This window comes from Heterodontus francisci, chromosome 20 (genome assembly GCF_036365525.1).
Source record: "Heterodontus francisci isolate sHetFra1 chromosome 20, sHetFra1.hap1, whole genome shotgun sequence".
Classification (NCBI taxonomy): Eukaryota; Metazoa; Chordata; class Chondrichthyes; order Heterodontiformes; family Heterodontidae; genus Heterodontus; species Heterodontus francisci.
Window position 1 is genome coordinate 78,041,659 of NC_090390.1, and position 24,485 is coordinate 78,066,143.

The 24,485-nt window shown below is 44.0% G+C and overlaps 1 protein-coding gene across 2 annotated transcripts in view; it reads left to right on the forward strand.

Annotated features, from left to right (window-relative positions):
• wbp1la (WW domain binding protein 1-like a) overlaps positions 1–24,485 on the forward strand; it is an 82,353-nt gene that overhangs the window by 24,357 nt on the left and 33,511 nt on the right. Inside the window, exon 2 of one of the 2 annotated variants that reach the window (XM_068053071.1) lies at positions 24,364–24,403. The exons of the other annotated variant lie outside the window; for it this stretch is intronic. Coding sequence (XP_067909172.1) covers positions 24,377–24,403 — 27 coding nt within the window. The 5' untranslated portion in view covers positions 24,364–24,376. The remainder of the gene's footprint in view (positions 1–24,363; positions 24,404–24,485) is intronic. 2 annotated transcript variants of the gene reach the window in all.

Below are 24,485 nucleotides of genomic sequence, written 5' to 3' on the forward strand. Positions count from 1 at the left end.
GGGAGAGTTGGGAGGGGGAAGAGGGATGTAGGTGGAGAGCGATAAAGGAAACTGAGAGATAGCCTTATCTGTGCATGATACTATGGGAGTAGTGAGGCCACGTAAGATGGCAAGGCCGAGGAGGTTGCTGTGAATATGTAACCAGGCATTCCTCTAATCTGATACTAGATTACTGCTCGCACTTAGCCAGTACATTCCAACCTTCTGGTGTTGCCTTCTTTGTTCAAAAATCCTCCTCATAGCAAATTTTCTCACTGTTGCTCTGCTGTCCTTCCCATCCCTTTCTTGTTTTCACCATTTTCTTCTGCTCCATGTCCACTGTTTTAAAACTAGTCATGCACTTGGACTTTCTTTTTGCTTTTCATGAAAAGACAAAAGAAATTTAAGTTGTGAAGTGAGGCATTTGGAGTACTGTTATTTAACAACCTCTTTACCAGTTACTTTTTTGAAATGGTTTCCAACCAAAAGGTCAAGCCCAAGTCTCAAGATTACCTGCCACTTGTGCTTGTATTGTGGTTTGCTAGTTCTAATTAGTGAAGCAGGATTGGTGAGGGGCCCTTAAAGCAGAGACACTACTCAGTAGGATCTAGTTATCTACCCTTGAGGGGTTGAGTGTCTGTGGAAAGAGATTACCAAGTACCACCATTTATGTTCCAGATCATTCCATGCCGAGAGTTTTTGTATGACACCAGAATAAAGTGGGAGAAAGAATGAGAACTTTAGATATTTCATACAATCTGAATTATTTATGGAGGAAAATGCCAGATCTCTCTCATTTTGAGAGCTTATTGAATTTAAGCATGTTGCTTTCATTGGAGATTTTATCTTGATTTTTACTCCTACTCCATGTATAAAATGGGCTGGATTTTATCATCAGTGGCAAAGTTATGACACTTGCCACTGACCTCAGAGAGCTTTCCACAAAAATCTTTTTCTCTATGATGTGGATTTCCCTTTTCCCAATGCTTTTTTTTGAAATTCATATATCAGCTGTAGGAAATCTTAGACATCCAGCAACAATAATGCCATCGAGCAGACTAAGCAGCCGATCATATTGAAGTATTCTCATAGACAGCAAACCTGGAAGTAAAAAGCATTGATTAGCCTTCATTTTTTAATCATTTTATCGAAGGTGAAATAAAAATTGGGAGGTACACATGGGGTTATGCTGGAAGCTGAAATATCATGGATTTAATTTTTTTAAAAAATCTGTGTAATTTTTTATCATGGAGAAATCTGACATCCACAAATAGTTAGATTTCAGGGCCAGAGAGGTTGTTCAGCAATAATTATGAACTTAGTACACTGTTTTTAAAAAAAAAAAAGCAGTTATGCCTCATTCAACAGTGCCTAACTTTTTCAAGGGCTTTTAGAGCGAGACTAAAGATAAAAGTGGAGGTTCAAGTCATTTTGAGTAATTTCAGAAGATTTCCATCTGTGATGACTTCAACAGCACAACCTGAGGAGGAGCAGGGAATCACTGACAGCAACTTCTGGATTTCCATGTTTAACTGCACATGTTAAGATGCCAGAAGTCATTAAAAGTTTCACAGTTGTAATGATGGTGAATGTTTAACAGTTTCGCGTCATTACAAGCACAAAGTTCGGACCAATGTCAGTCTTTTGTCCTCCAGGTTGCCCCCCTCTTATGGTTCTGACTGTGCGCTGCTCCAATTCCGGCATCTTGCACATCCCAGATTTTAAGTGCCTGAGCCCTAATCTCTGGTATTCCCTCCCTAAACCTGTCCGTCTCTTTACCTTTCTCTGTCTCGCTTCTTCCCCTCTCTTTTTCTCCCTCTCTGTCCCTGTGTGCGCTCTCCTCCTTTTTTCACGGGATCTGGGCATCGTTGACTAGGCCAGCATTTATTTCCTATCCCTAATTGCCCTTGAGAAGATGGTAGTGAGCTGCTGCCTTGAACCGCTGCAGTCCATGTGGGGTAGGTACACCCACAATGCTGTTAGGAAGGGAGTTCCAGGATTTTGACCCAGTGACAGTGAAGGAACAGTGATATAGTGCCACGTCAGGATGGTGTGTGGCTAGGAGGGGAACTTGCAGGTGGTGGTGTTCCCATGCATCTGCTGCCCTTGACCTTCTAGGTGGTAGAGGTTGTGGGCTTGGAACCTCCTGTAGAAGGAGCCTTGGTGTGTTTCTGCAGTGCTTCTTGTAGATGGTACACACTGCTGCTACAGTGCGTCAGTAGTGGAGGGAGTGAATGTTGAAGGTGGTGGAGGATGGTGTGCTGATCAAGTGGTTTGTTTTGTCCTGCATGGTGTCGAGCTTTTTGAGTGTTGGAGCTGCACTCATCCAGGCAAGTGGAGAGTGTTCCATCACACTTCCGATTTGTGCCTTGTAGTTGGTGGACAGGCTTTGGGGAGCCAGGAAGTGAGTTACTCGCCACAGAATTCCCAGCCTCTGCCTAGCTCTTGTAGCCACAGTATTTATATGGCTGGTTCAGTTCAGTTTCTGGTCAATGGTAACTCCCACCATGTTGTTAGTGGGGGATTCAGTGATGGTAATGTCATTGAATGTCAAGGGAAGATTGTTGGATTCTGTCTTGTTGGAGATGGTCGTTGCCTGGCACCCTCTTTCCTCCTTTAAGATGCATCTTAATGACAAAGATTTTGCTCAGCAGTCTGAGTATCTGCTGGTGTCATCTTTAGTTCCTGCTTCTGTGAAGCACCTTGGGATAATTTGCTATGTTAAAGGTGCTTTAAAAATGCAAGTTGTTGTGATATGGTAACCAGCCATTACTTTTCCCAAGAGACTATTCATTAAGAGTATTTTTTTGATTCGCTCTTGCGGTTTGGGTGTTGCTGGAATGGCTGGCATTTATTGCCCATTCATGGTTGCCCTCAGAAGGTGCCTTGTTGGTTCGTCTTCTCGGACTGTTGCAATCTTTAGTGATTTGATAGAACTGAGAGCCTTGCTTGGCTATTTCACTGTGTGCAGTTTAAAGTTAATTGGTGCAGGACCAGAGTCACAAGTAGGTTTCAATGAGTAAGGACGGCAGTTTTCTTTCCCTAATAAAAAAAATAAAATTAGTGAACCAGTTCCATTTTATGACAACTCAGCAGCTTCATGGTCGCTTTTTGCTAATATCAGTTTTATTTCCAGATTTTTTTTAAAAACTGAATCCAAATTCTCAAACTGCCACAGTGGGCTTTGAACTTGTGTTCACTGGATTAATAATCCAGGCCTCACGATTACTAGTCCAATAAGTTCCAGATTTCCACTACCCTCTCTGTGGGGGAACAGGTGCTTCCTGACTTCACTCCTGAATGTCCTAGGTCTAATTTTAAGATTCTGGATTCCAACCACCAAAGGAAATAGTTTCCCTGTATATCTTGTCCCTTGTGAGGCCCTTCGATATACATTCCTACACAGTTGCTGATGCTGACTCGTTGTTAGAAGCAGGAACCCCACGTGATTTCTGTTTCCAGTTTCACAACTTTTGGCATGCTGACCTTGGCTGCAGTGACTCTTCCTGTTTCCTTCGTTGACATCAACTAACTCAGTACAGACTGGGAACTGGATCCTGAGCCCTTCCTGGCATTTATGACTCATTACCGCAGCACATTCACTCTGTAAGCCATCAGAGAAGCTCCTGGTTGAGGCTTGAAAAAACATAGTTTTTATGGCACCCCTTCTAAGTTACTCATGCCTTGGTATCAGCTGTAGCTCAGTGGGTAGCACTCTCGCCTCTGAGTCAGCAGCTTCTGGTTTCAATTTCCACTCCAGTGCTTGAGCACAAAAATCAGGACTAACACTCCAGTACAGTACTGAGGGAGTGCTGCACTGTCGGAGGTGCAGATTTTTGGATGAGACATTAAACTGAGGCTCCGTCCACGCGCTCAGTTGGATGTAAAAGATCCCATGGCACTATTCCGAAGAAGAGCAGGGGAGTTATTCCTGGCCAATATTTATCCCTCAAACGACAACACACAAAAGAACATATTATCTGGTCATTATCGCATTGCTGTTGGGAGCTTTCTGTGCACCAACTCGCTGCTGCATTTCCTACATTGCAATAATGACTACACTTTAAAAGTACTTCATTAGCTGTAAGGTGCTTTGAGATGTCCAGTGATTGTGAAAAGCGCTATATAAATGCAAGTCTGTCTTTCTTTCCTTCTTTGAATGTCATCCCTGTTCCTTGTGGTGGGAATCCAGAACAAGGGGGTGCAATCCTAAGATTAGAGCTAGGCCATTTGAGTGAAGTGAGGAGACAGTTTGTCCACACCATCGGTAGCAAAATCTGGAACACACACTCCCATAAAATTGAGGATGTTGGTCAATAGAACTGATGAGTGAAACAATATCTGGGTCAAAGATGTGAAGATGGCATGTGTCTGACACAATTGCCAAGCAATGCTGCACTCCCTTGTGTTCCTCCTTTTATGGGAAATAGTTTCGAATGAAACATTCCCTTTTTTTTTGAAGCAACCTGAAATTTTCTGGTTGAAACGTGAACATGTTGTGCCCGGTAATGGTACAGCTGTCATTCCTGTATAACGCAGTAACCTGCTGGATTCTGTACTGGTGCATAAGTCCTTTATTGCACTGACCATCCCAAAAGTAATATTGGGATTTGTTGCTCCTAAAATTAGTATTACATTTGGAAGATGTGTTAAGCCTGTAGTGACAGACAGGAACGTTTTTTAAAACTGGTAGGTTATGCGCAACAACAATGTTGGTAGTTATGGCACTAGTATATTCAAAGGAGAGATCGATAGATTTTGGAAATTGAGGGATATGGGGATAGGGCAAGAAGGTGGAGTTGAGGTAGAAGATCAGGCTTGATCTTATTGAATGGCGGAGCAGACCTGAGGGGCCGAATGGCCTACTTCTGATCCTATTATGTTAAGATTGAAGTGTTCCTTTTGTAAAAAGTTAAACATTATTTCCTGAAGTCTGCTCTCTCTCATATATATGAGAGTGTTTACTTAGGAGTATGGAAGTGAGTGTGAATGTGAGTGCATACGTGTGTCAGAGTGCATGTGTGTCTGTTGCATGTATTCATGTAAAGGCTTGGTGAGCGTTTGTAGCAGAAGACTGACGGACACTTTTTAAGAAGCACAAAGCCATGCAGTTGAGCACTGCAGGAAATAGTATCCCAACTCTTTTATTTTTCACAATGGACTTTAACCTAACTGATGTTGAAGTGTTGTGTTGACTGCACATTTGGCACTGTGACAAAGGTCGTTAAACTGATCAGAGACTTGACCTTCAAACCCACCACCTGGAGTTGTACTGCAGACTGACCTTGCTGAGCCAACACCAATATGCAGTGAGGGAATAGGGCTCTATCCTTGAACACAAACTTTAACATTATACTCTCACCTCAATCTGACTCTGTAATGTTTCAGATGCCGTTGCGAAAAGAGCCTCGCATGATCTGGGCATTCGATATTATTGAAGAGCAGTAAAACTGGGTTTAAAAACTGCTGGAGGGGGAGATTCAGCCACATTCAGTATGTTAAAGAATTTACTCATGTAGCAGTCTCCTAGCTGACTCTATATCAGCTACCACTGGCTGATTAGCAATTCTGCGTCTACCAACCTTGAATCAGTAGCTGTAGTACATCCAACCGCAGTATTTGTCAACCTCACCAAATCTTTGCTGGTTTTGCAACCTCTACTTGAATTCTATTAATTTTTTTGGGTGAATTGTCATTGTCTGGTGGGGCATTTAAATTAACTTGCTGATTCTGAGCATGCCCATCCCATTTCTTGCCTGTTAAACATCCTGATCTGCAGCCAACCCCAAAAATCTTTGCATTGATGTGACAAAAGAAATGCTTTATCTTTATTGACTTTTACAGTAAGCCTCTGCATTTAATTCTCATTAATCTGTTCGGTTGGGATTTGTCATACAGTAATTACTCACTTGTATAAAATTCCAACAGCTTGTATTGCAAGGGTATTTTCAGTGGTGCAGTGGTTAGCACCACAGCCTCACAGCTCCAGGGACCCGGGTTCAATTCTGGGTACTGCCTGTGCGGAGTTTGCAAGTTCTCCCTGTGACCAAGTGGGTTTTCTCCGGGTGCTCCGGTTTCCCCCCACCGCCAAAGACTTGCAGGTTGATAGGTAAATTGGCCATTGTAAATTGCCCCTAGTTTAGGTAGGTGGTAGGGAATATGGGATTACTGTAGGGTTAGTATAAATGGGTGGTTGTTGGTCGGCACAGACTCGGTGGTCTGAAGCGCCTGTTTCAGTGCTGTATCTCTTAAAAAAAAAAATTAAAATAAATAAATAAAGTGATGTGTACACAGAATTTCTGGAATCGTTACTTTACAGTCATTTTATGCTTTATGCTGGAGAGGTATTACTAACTACTGAACAAAACCTCTTTTGACAATAGCGTTATCAGATCTGTATTTGACACGTTCACCACCTTTTAGAACAACAGTTTGTATTTATATAGTGCCTTTAATGTAAAAAAAAAGTCCAAGGCATTTCATAGCATTATAAAGCAAGATTTGACACAGAGCTACATAAGACAAGATGACAGCAGATGGCCAAAAGCTTTGTCAAAGAAGCAGATTTTTTAAGGAGTGTCTTGAAGGAGGAAAGAAAGGTAGAGAGGCGGAGAGGTTTAGGGAGGGAATTGTTGCCAATTGTGAACAATTAAATTTGGAGGTGCTCAAGAATGAAGAATTAAATGAGCGCCGATATCTTCGAGGGTTGAAAGAGTGGAGTAGGTTACAGAAATAGGGAGGAACAAGGCCATGGAGGGATTTGAAAGCAATGATGAGAATTGTAAAATCGAGGTGTTGCTTGGCCAGGAGCCAGTATAAGTCAGCGATCACAGGGATGATGGTGGAATGGGACTTGGTGTGAGTAAGGACACGGGGATCAGAGTTTTGGATGACGCCAAGTTTGCAGAAGTAAGTACAAGTAAGTTCCAGTGACCAAGCACAGCTGCTCTACTTTTTCCATTCTGGATCAACAAACATGGAAAGACCTGACATGCTTGCACTAATTTTTCCCTCCACCATTCCCCTGTCCCTTCCACTCCGCCCCCGCCCACCCCCCCCATTTCTCTGTCTTTCACCCCAAAGATATGCTTCCCCTGGCGCTAACAGCCTTGGCATCTTCTCCATGCGGCCATTCATAATGCGCCAGCCTAGATGGTTAGTGTGGGCTGATCAGCATTGAGAGGTATCGCAGCTAGGTCCAATGCTAGGTATTTGCAAACCATATGGCCAGAGTCACTGCGTAGAGATTAGGAGTGGGAGTGATCTTCTTTCTCTCCCTCCCCATCCCAACTAACTGAGCCCACTGAAAGCCCCTGCTGTAAGCTGGCTGAGGCGAATTAATTCAGCACCGACCCTGAATGGAAGCTGAAACCTTTTTGGCCTGAGTGGTTCAGTTCTACACTGTTAGTTACAAAAGTGCCGCCAGTTGCCTGTCATTGTCTGGAACATTTAGACTGACTCCTTTGCTGGAATTTTATGTTGGGAGACGTTATCAGCAGGCTGGCAGCTCTCTGTCCCAGCAGCGCCACGGGGAGTGGTGGCCACTGCTGGGACTGCACCCAGCTTCAGCAGCAAGAGGGACGCCGGCCCGGAAGCACAGTAAGTGTTCCTTTGCCTTTCCTAATCTCTCAATACAAAATTGCCAATGTGACTGAGACTGTAAGGGTGAGGGTAGGAAGCTGGGGGAAAATCATGCTCCTGGTGTAGTCAGAGAAAATCCTGGGACAACGGGAGCTTTACTCTTGTGCTGCATTTAATACTGATGTTGATGTAATTGTCCAAAAAACATTCTCTTTCTCTTACCACTGACCTCCTCCTTCATAAAGAATTCAGCTAAAAAAGTTTTTTTTTATTCATTCATGGGATGTGGGCGTCGCTGGCTAGGCCAGCATTTATTGCCCATCCCTAATTGCCCTTGAGAAGGTGGTGGTGAGCTACCGCCTTGACCCGCCGCAGTCCATGTGGGGTAGGTACACCCACAGTGCTGTTAGGAAGGGAGTTCCAGGATTTTGACCCAGCAACAGTAAAGGAACGGCGATATAGTTCCAAATCAGGATGGTGTGTGACTTGGAGGGGAACTTGCAGGTGGTGGTGTTCCCATGTATTTGCTGCCCTTGTCCTTCTAGTTGGTAGAGGTCACGGGTTTGGAAGGTGCTGTCTGAGGAGCCTTGGTGCATTGCTGCAGTGCATCTTGTAGATGGTACACACTGCTGCCACTGTACGTTGGTGGTGGAGGGAGTGAGTGAGTGTTTGTAGATGGGGTGCCAATCAAGCGGGCTGCTTTGTCCTGGATGGTGTCGAGCTTCTTGAGTGTTATTGGAGCTGCACCCATCCAGGCAAGTGGAGAGTATTCCATCACACTCCTGACTTGTGCCTTGTAGATGGTGGACAGGCTTTGGGGAGTCAGGAGGTAAGTTACTCACCTCAGGATTCCTAGCCTCTGACCTGCTCTTGTAGCCACGGTATTTATATGGCTACTCCAGTTCAGTTTCTGGTCAACGGTAGCCCCTAGGATGTTGATAGTGGGGGATTCAGCGATGCTAATGCCGTTGAATGTCAGGGGGAGATGGTTAGATTCTCTCTTGTTGGAGATGGTCATTGCCTGGCAGTTGTGTGGCACGAATGTTACTTGCCACTTATCAGCCCAAGCCTGGATATTGTCCAGGTCTTGCTGCATTTCTACACGGACTGCTTCAGTATCTGAGGAGTCACGAATGGTGTTGAACATTGTGCAATCATCTGCGAACATCCCAACTTCTGACCTTATGATTGAAGGAAGGTCATTGATGAAGCAGCTGAAGATGGTTGGGCCTAGGACGCTACCCTGAGGAACTCCTGCAGTGATGTCCTGGAGCTCAGATGATTGACCTCCAACAACCACAACCATCTTCCTTTGTGCTAGGTATGACTCCAGCCAGCGGAGGGTTTTCCCCCTGATTCCCATTGACCTCAGTTTTGTGTGGACTCCTTGATGCCATACTCGGTCAAATGCTGCCTTGATGTCAAGGGCAGTCACTCTCACCTCACCTCTTGAGTTCAGCTCTTTTATCCATGTTTGAACCAAGGCTGTAATGAGGTCAGGAGCTGAGTGGCCCTGGCGGAACCCAAACTGAGCGTCACTGAGCAGGTTGTTGCTAAGCAAGTGCCGCTTGATGGCACTGTTGATGACACCTTCCATCACTTTACTGATGATTGAGAGTAGGCTGATGGGGCGGTAATTGGCCGGGTTGGACTTGTCCTGCTTTTTGTGTACAGGACATACCTGGGCAATTTTCCACATTGCTGGGTAGATGCCAGTGTTGTAGCTGTACTGGAACAGCTTGGCTAGGGGCGCGGCAAGTTCTGGAGCACAAGTCTCCAGTACTATTGCCAGAATATTGTCAGGGCCCGTAGCTATAAAAGTTGTTAGAATCTTTGTATTGCTGGGAAAATGCCATATTTCCCAATGCTGTCTCAGCACTGAGAACTTCCCTTTTTCTCACTGTAGATGTGTCCTCAGACAACCGCATTTAAAGCCTGTCCTTGTAAGCTTACGGGAACTCCCTTTAGTTTTATCAGAAATGATAAGGCTCACTCGCATGTCTTGCCAGCTGAGCACGATCCTTGTGATGATTGTATGTTCTGTGGTTGAATTACCTCAGCTTCAATATGGTATGGCTCACCATTTTAAAACACCAGACAGTAACAGGCAAATGTATGGACTCTGTGGTATTGCTACTGTAATTAAACATGTTCTGAAATGTGGGGGTGTTTTAGTTTAAAGAAATACTTGCAATTATGTTTTGCACTACATCAACAAATTGTCTCCAGATGCTGATAGAATCAGAAACGTGCAGCATGAGAAAGGCCATTCAGCCCTTTGTGCCTGTGCTGGCTGTTCAAAAGAGCAGTCATGCTTAGTGCCACACCCCGGCTTTTTATCATGTAACCCTGTAAATTTCAAATCCCCGAGTATCTGCCCAACTCCCTTTTCCAATTATTTTCGGAACCAGCTTTCCATACCTTTTCAGGGACAGCATCCAGATTCCGACAACTGAGTGCAAAAATGTCGCCTCATCTCCCCTCTGAATCATTTGCCAATGATTTTGAATCTATGACCTCTGGTTGTTGACTCACTCGCAAGAGTTTTTTTCTCTATCTGCTCTATCAAAACCTCTCATGGTTTCAAATATCTATTAGGTTACCTCTTATCCTTCTCTGTTCCAAGGAGAGCAGTCCTAACTTTTCCAAACTCTCCTCATAACTGAATTCCCTCATCCATGGTGACATAAAGTACAGGAGCAAGGATGTCTTACTGAAGTTATACGGGGCCTTGGTGAGACCACATCTGGAGTATTGTGTGCAGTTTTGTTCTCCTTATCTGAGGAAAGATGTTCTTGCCATGGAGGGAGTGCAAAGATGATTTACTAGGCTGATTCCTGGGATGGCAGGATTGACATATGAGGAGAGATTGGGTTGACTAGGCCTATATTCACTAGAGTTTGGAAGAATGAGAGGGGATCTCATAGAAACCTATAAAATTCTAACAGGCCTGGACAGGATAGATGCAGGAAGGATGTTCCCGATGGCTGGGGAGTCCAGAACCAGGGGTCACAGTCTCAGGATACAGGGTATGCCATTTAGAACCATGAGGAGGAGAAATTTCTTCACTCAGAGGGTGGTGAACCTGTGGAATTCTCTACCGCAGAAGGCAGTGGAGGCCAAATCATTAAATATATTCAAGAAGGAGATAGATATATTTCTTAATGCCAAAGGGATCAAGGGATATGGGGAGAAAGCGGGAACAGGGTACTGAATTAGACGATCAGCCATGATCTTTTTTGAATGGCGGAGCAGGCCTGAAGGGCCAAATGGCCTACTCCTGCGCCTATTTTCTATGTTTCTATTCTGGTAAACCTCCTCTGTACCCTTTAGAATCATGGGACCTATGGCCTTTGCATCTTCCCTGAAGTGGGGTGCCCAGAATTGTCCACAATATTCCAGCTGAGGCCTAACCAGTGATTTGTAAAGTTATAGCATGATCGCTTTCCTTTTATAGTCTGTGCCTCCATTTATAATCCCAAGTAAAGCAAATGCCTTTTTGACCGCGAAAATAAAAGCAAAATACTGTGGATGCTGTTCTGATGGAAGGTTACAGACCTGAAACCTTAATTCTGTTTCTCTCTCCACAGATGCTGTTGGACCTGTTGTGTATTTCCAGCACTTTTATTTATTTATTTAGAGATACAGCACTGAAACAGGCCCTTCGGCCCACCGAGTCTGTGCCGACCATCAACCATCCATTTATACTAATCCTACACTAATCCCATATTCCTACCACATCCCCACCTGTCCCTATATTCCCCTACCACCTACCGATACTAGGGGCAATTTATAATGGCCAATTTACCTATCAACCTGCAATTCTTTGGCATGTGGGAGGAAACCGGAGCACCCGGAGGAAACCCACGCAGACACAGGGAGAACTTGCAAACTCCGCACAGGCAGTACCCAGAGTTGAACCCAGGTTCCTGGAGCTGTGAGGCTGCGGTGCTAACCACTGCGCCACTGTGCCACTCAAACCACTGCGCCACTGTGCCGCTTTCTGTAAAAAATAAAATAAAATAATTCCAGCATCCGCAGTATTTTGCTTTTATTTGTGTTTAATTCCTGCCACTTCTCTTCCAGGAATGGCTGCCTTGAAGAGATTCTGCTCTTCTCTCTGGGATTTCTGCTTGTCTCTTTTTGCCTATCTAACCACTCTTCCACCTTTTCTCCTACCTTTAATGATTTGTGTGTATTGACCCTAAAGTCTCTTGATCATCTGCACTTTTCAAAATTGTGCCATTTATGATTTATTATTTTTCCGCATTAGTCCTCCTAAGGTGCAACTAATTATTTTTCAAGTGGAATGTTGCTCTGTAAGCAAACATGGAGTCGTTCTTGATCAGAACGTGCCAGAAACGGGCACTGCGATGGCTGACCACTTGATCTGTTTTTGGCAGTATTGGTTAAAAGAGGAGTGTTGACTGGGACACTGGGAAAACTCCCTGCTTCTCTTCAGATAATGTCAGGAGCACTTCAACATTCACCTCAAGCAGGCAGTGCAGCTTCACTTTAATATCTCATTTGTGGGATGGCACCTCTTTAACAATAAAATAATAGCAAAATACTGCGGATGCTGGAAATCTGAAATAAAAGTCTTGGCAGATAAAAATCTGCCAAGCACCAATTTCTGCCCTCCCTTGAAAGCACTAACAGTTGCCCAAAGAAAGCACGCGATAGTTAATTGTGTTTAAAGGTCAAAAGAGATGCATCTGAGCAAGGGAAAGGGTTAGATGCTGATCATTGCTCAGCGCACAATCGAAGTTGATGCTTCGACACAGCATTGTTAAAGAGGTAAAAACAAGAAATACTCAGGACCACTGACCTGAAACGTTAACTCTGCTTCTCTCTCCACAGATGCTGCCAGACCTGCTGAGTATTTCCAGCATTTCTTGTGTCTATTATGATGGAAAATGAGTTGTCGTTGGAGTAGCAATGAGGAAAGGTGTTAAACGGGGTGAATGCACACACTGGTTGGTGTACTGTGTCTGTTATAAGTTATTGATGCTGAACTGAACAATTCCAACACACAGGGCGATCCACAAAACATTTGTAGAAATGCTGACTTTTAGGGGCTCAGCTATGTGAGAAATGTCCAAGACTCTGACTTTTCACCTGAACACCTCGGTCCAGTTCCACCTGTGTGTGCAAATGTGTGCAGTTTGAAGTGTGACTGTGACCTAACTAACATTGACATGTTGGTGAAAGGCAGTGCAATAAATGCCAGCAAACTGTTACCACTGTGCCAGCGGCACCGCAGCCTCACAGCTCCAGCGACCCGGGTTCAATTCTGGGTACTGTCTGTGTGGAGTTTGCAAGTTCTCCCTGTGTCTGCGTGGGTTTTCTCCGGGTGCTCCGGTTTCCTCCCACAGCCAAAAGACTTGCAGGTTGATAGGTAAATTGGCCATTATAAATTGCCCCTAGTATAGGTAGGTGGTAGGGGAATATAGGGACAGGTGAGGATGTGGTAGGAATATGGGATTAGTGTAGGATTAGTATAAATGGGTGGTTAATGGTCGGCACAGACTCGGTGGGCCGAAGGGCCTGTTTCAGTGCTGTATCTCTAAATCAAATCAAAAAAGTAGGCAGAAAGTTAACTGTAAAGAGATGGGAGAAGTGAAGCCTGTCAAAAGTTCCATTCTTTTGTGTCCTTTGTGTCCTTGACTGAATGTTTGTATGATGCAAATATAATAATTTTGTTCCAATTCCAGTATGAATATTCTTGAGCTACCATTACGGCTAATGGTTGAGATTTTATTAAATTTTGAAAATTATTGGATTTGTTTAGCTGGGATTAGTGCAATTTATGGAAATTAACATCTCAATTGCAGCGATGGCACTTTTTATTTTGTCTTTACGGCTCATCAATCAAAAAAGTGCCATGGCAACAACAGAGTTATCCATACAAGTGCTCTGTCCATACAGTGCTTTGTCAAGGTGCTTTTATTGAGAAGGAACATGGGTGAGTTGTTGTTGTGCTGCAAGCAGTAACCTTGATAAGTAACCCTGATAAGTAACCCAACCCCCATGCAGGCAACAGCAGGGGGGGTGGGGGCAGGGTGGGGTGGGGGGAGGTCCCATTCTGGCTCCATGCATGCAAGAAACAAGCTGCAATGTAAAACGAAATGGCATGTGCACTTGTCTGTATCAGCCAGAATGTTTCTCTATCCTGCTCTAGAGCTATTGCTTGTACGCAGCAACATGGTGTCAAAGTAAGTCAACAGATACGGAACTCTTCGTTTGCAGATCTTCCTCCCGGTGCCTGCTTTGCTAATTCTATGTCAATGTACTGACTGGGTGCCACTATCTATCTGGGGTTGATCTGTTGTTGACCAAATGCAATTCTTTACAGCCACTTAAGTCTGAAGTTTAAACTGAGCCCCTTTCTTAATCAATACGCTCAAAATATCAGATTGAGGGCCCTTCATTATCAATGGAATACCAGACTTCAAACGAATGGGCTGCACTTGGGATGTGACTGTTAAGATATGAGAGAGGATTTTTCTAAAACATACTGATGTGACACGAGAGGGGTGTTGTAGTGACTACCACATTTACAATGCAGTGTGCATTGATCAGGCACACTTTCCATTGTGGTGTATACATGCACTCTTAAAATTGGGCAGACCTCTGAGTTGTCACCTTGCAGATAATTAATGGGAACCTCAAGTTGATAACCTGGAGAGATAACATTTGATTGTCTTTTTATCACTAGCTGAACACTGAAGTTTTATATATTTTTAAAAAAGTGTATCTTGAACTGGCTTGCTGGAATCAGCCAACCTTCTGACTTATGAAAGAGCAAAACTACTCCATGGATGATGAGCTGTGCAATCTGATGAAGGCCTGCTGCATTTTTGGACTGTTTTTGCTTTGGATGCTTTTCTTGGGACCAATGTCACTTCTATAACCGAATCCTTGCACTCTCTTCACATCCCTCCTGAAATGCACTGCTCAGAATTGGATACATTACTCCAGTTGAGGCCGAACTAGTGTTTTATAAAGGCTCATTATAGCTTTCTTGCTTTTGTGCTCTATGCCTCTATTTATAAATCCCAGGATCCCCTATGCTTTTTTAAACACTTTCTCAGCCTGCCCTGCCACCTTCAGTGATTTATGTGCACCACCCCCACCTCTCTCCCCCCCCCCCCCCCCCCCCAAGTCTCTGTTCCTTTACCCCCTTTAGAATTGTGTTCTTTATTTTCCATTGCCTTTCCTGGTTCTTCCTATCAAAAGGTGTACTTCATGCTTTTCTCTGCATTAAATTTCATCTCCCATGTGTCTGCCCATTCTACTAGCCTCTTGAAATCCATCACTACCCTCCTCACAGTTTACAATACATCCAAGTTTTGTCATCTGCAAATTTTGAAATTGTGCCCTGCACATCCACGTCTAAGTCATTAATACACATCAAGAAAAGCAGTGGTCCTAATCCTGGGGAACACCATTGCATACCTTCCTTCAGTCCAAAAAAGAACGTTCACCACCACTCTGTTTCTTGTCACTCAGTCAACTGTGTATCCATGCCACCACTGTCCCTTTTATTCCATGGGCTCTAACTTTGCTGACAAGCCTGTTATGTGGCACTTTGTCAAACACATTTTGGAAGTTCACATACACCACATCAACTGCATTACCCTCATCAACCCTCTGTGTTACCTCATCAAAAAAGCTCAATCAGGTTAGTTAAACATGATTTGCCTTTAACAATTTTGTGCTGGCTTTCCTTAATTAATACACCCATGACCAAGTGACTGTTAATTTTATCCTGGATTATCGTTTCTAAAAGCTTTCCCACCACTGAGGTTAAACTGATTGGCCAGTAGTTGCTGGGTTTAACCTTAAGAAAGACTTGCATTTATATAGCACCTTTCACAACCACTGGACACCCCAAAGTGCTCTGAAGAAGGGTCACTGACCCGAAACGTTAACTCTGTTTCTCTTTTCACAGATGCTGCCAGACCTGCTGAGTGGTTCCAGCATTTCTTGTTTTTATTTACCCCAAAGTGCTTTACAGCTAATGAAGTACTTGTTTGAAGTGTAATCACTGTTGTGAGAAACATGACAACCAAATTGCGCGTAGCAAGTGCCCACAAACAGCAATGTGACGATGACCAAATCTGTTTTTGTGCTGAAGATTGAGGGATAAATATTGTAAATATTAGTAATAACTAATTCCACAGTTTTGAGGTTCTGGGAGCAAACAAGTAGGAAAAGATAGACTCTTGATTTCAACAGTGTGCGCGCAGGGTACGAGCATGCAAATAATTTGAACCGAGAGAGAGATTCACGAGACCGGTGACTATAGCAGTGTTGACAAAACAGACTGAGAAAGAGAAGTCGGAAGCTGAAGGTCAGGGAAATATTTCCCATCAGTGAAACTGCTGCTTGTATCCTGTCCAGGGGCATGGGGGAAGATGCTTTGCAAAATATATCCACATACCAGAACAATATTCAAGTCTTTATGACCTTGGAATTTATTGGTGAAGAGAGTGTATCCTTGGCCCTGTTTTTATTGCAAGTGTTAAAAATTTTTTTTTTAAAAACTACTCTCCTCACTTACTGCTCCATGTATGCGAGGGCGGGGAAAATTTGTGTTCAGAACAAAGCTGAAAGTCTTGATTTTTTTTTTTTTGGGACAGTCAAGTGCCCTGACTAAAAAGATTGTTTTGTGTGCAGAAGTGGGAGGATGGCTGAAGGGAGGATGGGTGGAGGGAAGTGGAGGGGCTACAAAAGGCCTGGTATGTAACTGCATTCACATGGCGAATTTTATTTGCAATATGGTGTTTGCTTTATATAAAGCTTTTGAAAGAAATCTTCTTGAGGAAGTTGCTTTGTTACGTGCTTCCCACCTTTAATCAGTTTGTGCTATAATTGTAAAGATGCGAGTCACAAGTGCCTCGGATAAAACTTTATTTGAGGAAGTATGAAAATAGCGTGCAGAATGATGCCAGGGCTTAAAGGGTTAAAGTGCAACAATTTGGCTTGTGTTGACTGTGGAGGGAAAATCTAATCCAGTGGTTCTCTAACCTTTTTAGTTGAAGGACCCTATGTCAAATGGATTAGTAATCCCGGAGCCCCCATCTAAATTATTATACTATATTATGCTCATAATACAGAAGTGCTGCATTTAAAAAGAGTGTTTTAATAATGCTTTTAAGGAAAAAGGTATTTACTTACAGATATTAGCGAGATAGGTGTGCCTGCTTCTCACTGCACAGTATGTAGTGCATAAATATTTTTTTAAAAACTCCCCTCTCTTGAACAAGGCTGAACTCACCTAGTGGCCACTCCCAACCTTGGCAACTGTGGATCTTCCTGTTGCCCTCAGTGCTGCTCCATGTGTGCTCCCCTCCGAGGTAAAACAGCCAATCTACTCTGCACTACACACGTGGCGACCGCACTCTTAACCCACCTCCAAGCTTGCATCAAACTCGCCTCTGGCTGTTGCTGAATAATTTTGCGGATCCCTGGGGTCAGTGGACCCCAGTTTGAGAATCACCAGTCTAATTGAGGTGTTTTAAGATGATAAAGGGATTTGATGGGTAGATACAGTAAAGTTGTTATTCTGGTGGGGTAATCCTGAACAGGAGGGATAATCTTGAAATTAGATCTAGATCATTAAGGGGTAGTGGAATCTGGAACATTCTTTCCCCCCCCCCCCCACCCCACCACATAGCAGTGGATGCTAGGCCAATTGAAAGTTTCTAGAGTGTGATAGATAAGTTCTTGTTACATAAGAGAATCAAAGGATTCAGAGCAAAGACGGTAGATGGATTTGAGGTTCAGATTAGCCATGATCTAATTGAATGGATTAAGGGGCAGAATGGCCTACTCCTGTTCCTATGTAATTGTATATCTGTCTCATTACGATTGTCATTGTCTACAATCCAATCCTGTTAATTGGGATGTCTGTGGTAGTGGGGAATCAGTTAAATTATTATTTATCGGAATGAAACCAAGATATAGGGAGTCAGTTGGTACCATGTATAGTGCTTGTACATCACTGAGGTTAATTGTACCCATGGGGAAAATTTAGATGACACCCTCCACCCCCATATTTAAGTAATACTTTGATATTCTACCAGGTCAACATGTTTTTTTTTTACCAAACATCTACAGACCTTTTGTTATTTATCAATTGCTCTTTGGCTCAAAAAGTTACTTTTAAGGAAAATTCTACCTATTATGCAAAATTGCAAACACATCAGGAATCACAGCATAACTCCTAGCATTCTACAACACAGAAGAAAGCCACTTGGCCAATTATGTCTCTATCAGCTCTCGAAAAGAGTTACCATTTCCCATGCTCTTTGCCTATAACCCTGCAAATATTTCCTTTTGAAGACTTATTTGCAATGGGTGGATGAAATGTATGAGCAGTGGAGAACCGAGTGTTGGGAAAGGCTTTGTGGTGGTGTTCTGTTAAACCCTGCGTTAGATAGGCATGTTTTTGTGGTTTGTTAGGCTAGCTGGCATGTCTTCTGGTGGGGAGGAAGCATGGCTATTGGATAGAGAGGAAAAAAAACTGATGCAGCTGTAATCCAAGTAAGTAATCATTGTCTGCTACTATATTTCATGAGCTTTGAAACTTGAAACATCCACAATTCACAAGTCTTGCTTTAGAACAGTTTTTTGTCTTCCAAAAGCAAAATTGTTTTCAGAGCAAGTTACACCACTTGGGATCCCTTTCTTAAAAACAAAAGGTGCAAACAGCTGATTCATTTGAGATCTGTCCCATCTTGCTTTCTCAATTGCTTGAATGTTATTCTGAAGAGCAGGAGGAGTGTCCATCTCTTCTACTGTGAGGAAATTGAATTTTTGCATGGCCCTTTTTATAAAATTTTATAACAATACAGCACAAAATAAGGCCATTTGGTCCATCGAGTCTGTGCCAGCTCTTTCAAAGAGTAATCTAATTAGTCCCATTCCCTGGCTCTACCATTTCTCCAAGTATTTATCCAATTCCCTTTTTAAAGGGAATTATTCCCTTATTGAATCTGCTACTAACACCCTATCAGGCAGTGTATTCCAAATTCTAACCACTTGCGTAAAAAAAAAGTTATTTCTCGTGCCATCTCTGGTTCTTTTGTCAATCATCTTAAATCTGTGCCCTCTGGTTATCGACCAGCCTTTGGAAGCAATTTATTTTTATTTACTCTATCCAAGCCCTTCATGTTTTTAAACTCCTCTATCAAATCTCCTCCGCGCCTTCTCTGCCCTTATCTCCAGCTTATTCACAGAACTGTAATCCTTCGTCCTTGGAACCATCTGATAAATCCCATCTGCACCCTCTTCAAAGCCTTCACGACCTTCCTAAAGTGGAGTGTCCAGAATTGGACACAATGCTCCAGCTGCCGTCGAGCTACTGTTTTATGTACAATTAGCAGAACTTTATGGCTTTTGTACTCTGTGCTGACGTTTATAAAGCCCAGGATCCCATACACTTCATTAACTGCTTTGGTAACCTATCCTGCTACCTTCAAAGATTTTCACTGAATCATCCCCAGGTTTCAGTATTCTTTCATTTCTTTTAAAGTTGCATGTGTTTCCTCTCCTTAGTATGTTTTTAGTATGTTCTTTTAATATATCTGCAGCTGGCAGTACATCTATATTTCTCTCCTACCTGACTTTGTCTACGCTGTAGCAGAGAGCTAGGCTTGCCAGCCGCACTTTTAACCTGGTCCCTGGTAGAGAATGACTCAGATTAGTTATGTAAAGGGGAGCATGATGCCATGTGCTGATATACACGGAAACCAGTGCAGCAACTTAAAAACATCTATAGCGTTAAAATGATACTTGATGAAGAATGTTTGTCTCTCTGCCAGTGTTAAAAGGGGGAAACATTTAACAAACCTGATTTGTTGACTTCTGATGAGATTAGATTAGAGAGAGATACAGCACTGAAACAGGCCCTTCGGCCCACCGAGTCTGTGCCGAACATCAACCACCCATTTATACTAATCCTACACTAATCCCATATTCCTACCAAACATCCCCACCTGTCCCTATATTTCCCTACCACCTACCTACACTAGTGACAATTTATAATGGCCAATTTACCTATCAACCTGCAAGTCTTTTGACTTGTGGGAGGAAACCGGAGCACCCGGAGAAAACCCACGCAGACACAGGGAGAACTTGCAAACTCCACACAGGCAGTACCTGGAATCGAACCCGGGTCCTGGAGCTGTGAGGCTGCGGTGCTAACCACTGCGCCACTGTGCCGCCCTCTATTTCAGTGAAGAGCCAACTGTGAATATATTTACACTGACTTTGACAAACCAGAAATGGACAATGTTTCCAAGTCGGTGGAAGTCCCACTGAATCCAGGTAAATGTGCACCTCATGCAACAAATTGTAAGCCTAGAGCAGGGTACATGTAATGTAATCTACTGACCAACGGGATCTGATCAAGACTCTTCATGCTCACTTTTGCTGTCAATCTTGCTGTTGGCACTGATCCCACTCTGCATCTAGTTCGAAGGTTCTGGTCCCATTCCCTATCCAGCTGCAGGTCCACAGCACTTCATCGATTGTCCAATGCTTTTGGATGACCTTTTAGGGTGGTGCAGTGGTTAGCACCGCAGCCTCACAGCTCCAGCGACCCGGGTTCAGTTCTGGGTGCTGCCTGTGCGGAGTTTGCAAGTTCTCCCTGTGACCTCGTGGGTTTCCGCCGGGTGCTCCGGTTTCCTCCCACAGCCAAAGACTTGCAGGTTGATAGGTAAATTGACCATTGTAAATTGCCCCTAGTGTAGGGATGTGGTAGAGAATATGGGATTAATGTAGGTTTAGTATAAATGGGTGGTTGTTGGTCGGCACAGACTCGGTGGGCTGAAGGGCCTGTTTTAGTTCTGTTTATCTCTATGTCTCTATGACCCGTCATTGTGAAAGGCATTATATAAATGCAAGATTATGACTGGTTATAACTATCGGGAAAGTCTGAACAGACTTTCTAGAATTGGGAAGACTGAGAGGTCTTTAAAACTCTGCAAGTGTTTGATAAGGTAGACATAGAGATGATGTTTCCACTTGTGAGGGAGACCAAAAGTGGAGGCTATAAATACAAGATAGTCACTAATAAATCCAGTAAGAAATTCAGGAGAAACTCCGTGTGCTTGGAACATGGAACTTGCTACCATGTGGACTAGTTGAAGCGAAAAGCATAAATGCTTTTAAGGAGAAGCTAGATAAATATGAGGGAAGAGAGGAATAGAAGAATTATAAGGTTAGATGAGGTGGAGTGGGAGGAGGTTGATGTAGAGCATAACACCAACATGAACCAGTTGGGCCAAATGGCCTTTTCTGAGCTATGAATACTATGGGCATCTTTCTTTCACTTTTCATTCCCAGGCCTGACATGACTGCTGTGCTTAGAGACGTGCAGGGGGAACAGTACACTTAAAGGGCTTGCAAAACCATGGAGACACGAGTATTGGGAAATCAGCCAATGACATCATGATTTTGGATTTGTTTTGTCATTTAAAAATAGACACAAAGGACATGGCTGAATGGTGGGTTTATTCAAGTATCTTTCAAGTTTGAAATAATACCATGACCTGGAGAATCGTCAGGTGAACTTAACAAGGACACTTTTCTCATGCTGCCTGGTACCCAGTTATGAGCAGCACTAATAGATGTTTATCTTTAGATATAGTAAAGAGAACAATTGGGATTTGTCTGTTGTATCCGGGCTCCTTTGTGGCCTTATATCAATGACTTCAGACACAGAATTGTCAGGCAGATGCTGCACAGAATGGAGTTTGCTGGTGGTGGTTTGTGGGGGGGGGGGGGCGGGAGGGAGGGGAGGGGAGGGGGGGTGGGGGGGGGGGGGCGGCGGGCGGGGAGGGGAGGGGAGGTGGGGGTGGGGGGGGGGGGGGCGGGCGGGAGGGGAGGGGAGGGGGGGGGGGTGGGGGGGTGCGGCGGGAGGGGGGTGGGGGTGGGGTGCGGGCGGGAGGGGGTGGGGTGGGGGCGGCGGCGGGAGGGGAGGGGAGGGGGGGGGTGGGGGGGGTGCGGCGGGAGGGGAGGGGAGGGGGGGGGGTGGGGGGGGCGGGAGGGGGGTGGGGGTGGGGGGGGGGGGCGTGGGGTGGGAGGGGAGGGGCGGTGGAAGGGGGTGAAAAAACCCCAGAGATTATATGGGGGCTATAGGTTGTTACTCGACCAAGTTTTCCGGATGCCTATTGCCGTCCACTATCCTATTGGCTAGAATTTGTGTATGGAATCTTGCAAAAGCGTAAACACATTACAAAGGAAGTGTATGCAGAGTGATGGTGGGGTCTTGATTGGGTTAACATTGATATACTTTTTTAAAAATTCGTTCATGGGATGTGGGTGTCGCTGGCAAGGCGAGCATTTATTGCCCATCCCTAAGAAGGTGGTGGTGAGCTGCCTTCAACCGCTGCAGTCCATATGGGCTAGGTACACCCACAGTGCTGTTAGGAAGGGAGTTCCAGCGTTTTGACCCAGCATAAAGGTACCAATAAATTGCCCCTGGCTTTCCCCATGGCCAGCTGACAAATGCCATTTGTTTATATGCAAAATTGTGATGGGTTTGGAAGCCTTTGTAAACTCAATCCACAGAGCCACCTAGTGCCTGAAGCCTGCAACCACCTCACAACCGTAGGATTGAGAGAAATTAAATGGGGAATGTTGCTACAAAAGAGTGACCAAAATCGTAACAGCAGGAAGTAAGGGTTCATGGACAGGATGTGCATAGATTTAAAAAAAAAATACTCCTGGTGATGTTGGCGTCCATCCAAAATTCTGGCAAAACTATATTTCCGTTTAATGTACATCACTTCTCGATTTCTGTTTAATTCCAGCAAGTGGCAGGGATGTTGTTGTATACTGTGAGGACGTATTGACAGAAACTGATAGCTATTCTCAGTGTGTGGAGGAGCATCCACTTTGAAATTTGTTATAATAGTGCCAGGACTTAGGCAGTATAGGAGCATTTGATGTTAATAGAAATTGTTTGCATTTTAATCAATATTTGCTCTGATTCTGGTTTTAATAAAATACATTCCATAAGGAAAAGGTGAGATCGCTACCATCTGAGTCAAAGTTGAAACTTGTGGACATCCTACGTGAATTTTGTTTTTTCTTTGGCGCCTCAACCTTTTTCTTCTAGTTTTCTCTCCTCCCCCAGTCTGGTCCTAAAGGCATAGGATGAGAGTCCCTTCAGTCCCTTGTAAAAGTTTCCATTCTTCTTCCACATTGTCAGAGCACTGTTTGATCATGGCAAAGTACTGAGCATGATCCTCTCCTTATCTGACATACGCACACACGTTTTCCTCTACCCCAGCGTCCCGAAGCCATTTGTAGCTCCTCTACCAAAATCAGCTAACGCAGCACTAATGGGTGGAATCTGGGATCTTCCTAATCACTTTAGTTCAGTGCACTAGATAGCAAATTTGCAACTAAACTGTCAGGGGAAATCTTTTTACATCGGGATTTGGCCACCTACCACCCTCCATAACTTGAGCTCATCTATAACTCTGCTGCCCGGATCCTAACTCTCACCAAGTCCCTTCACCCTTATGCTCGCTGATTGGCTCCTGGTTTGGCGACACTCGTCCTTGTTTTAAAATCCCTCCATGGCCTTGCCTTTCCCTATCTCTGTGACCATCTCCAGACATACAACCCTCCTAGATCTCCGTGTTCATCCAGTTCTGGCCCCCTGAGCATCCCCAATTTTAATTGCTCCACCGTTGGCCATGCCTTCAGCTGCCTAGGACTTGAGCTCGAATTCCACCCCACCAACCCACCCCCCACCCCCAAAAAAAATCTCTCTACCTCTCTAACCTTCTTTAAGACTCTGCTTAAACCCACCTCATTGATGAAGCATTTGTTCACCTGTCCTAATATCTGTTGATGGGCTCGGCGTCAAATTTTGTTTGACACTCCTTGGGATCTTTTAGTCTGCTGAAGGCACTATTTAAGTGCAAGTTGGTGATTATGTAAAGATTTCTAGATCTGATTTTGTTAGGAATAAAATGCATGCAGTCTTTTTTTTATTTATTCTTGTGATTTGGACGTCACTGACAAGGCTGGCATTTATTACCAGCCCCTTGTTGAATTTGAGATGGTGGCAGTGATGAGCAGCCTTGAACCGTTGTAATCCGTGTGATGAAGGTACTCCACAGTGCTGTTAAGTAGAGAGTCCCATGATGTTTGATCCGTGTTTTTGTAAGTTTGACATGGAAAGACACCAGTCACCTCTCAGCTGAAGCTTTCCACATCTTTTTAACTATGAGTTCAGCACTGGCACGGTTGCAGTTCTTACAGTTTGTTGCAGTATGAGATATCTAGCCTTTATAATTGGGGTGAGGGGCACGGGCAGGGAGGAAAGCTAGAGATGATGGTTGAGAGGATGACTAATAGAAATGTTTACGGCTGTTTACGGCTGTAACATTTAGAGGAGTGTTATATTTTAGCATTTTGTCATAAATAGCCGCAGTCATTCGAGACATTTGCCTGTTTATGCTCTTGGCTATTGCAGCGTAACATTAGGGTGGTGTCAGAAAACAAGTTCTGGCCATGTTTTTGTACGCCTGCCTCTCTAGTAAAACAGCTGACTTGTGGATGAGATGGTGGTGTGCAGTGATGTAATTTATTCTTGGCTGTTACCAAGCCCCAGCAGTGTCCTATGCGAGCCTTGTCTGTGAGGCTGTTTACTGACATTTTCTGGCACTTTTACAAGCATTGAAATAACACATGCAGTGAGACCTGGATGGCAGATGCTGGGAAGTGGTTGCTGTACAAAGATGACTGAAGTCAGTTTTCTCATTCTTCATCCAGGTTTGAGTTCAATATGCCTTTCCTTCTGAGTTCCAAACAGGTAATACTGCTGATATTTTGCCTTCACCTGGAATTTGCTTAATCACAATCCCCCTCTGCAACTTGTGTGTTTGACTTGATTA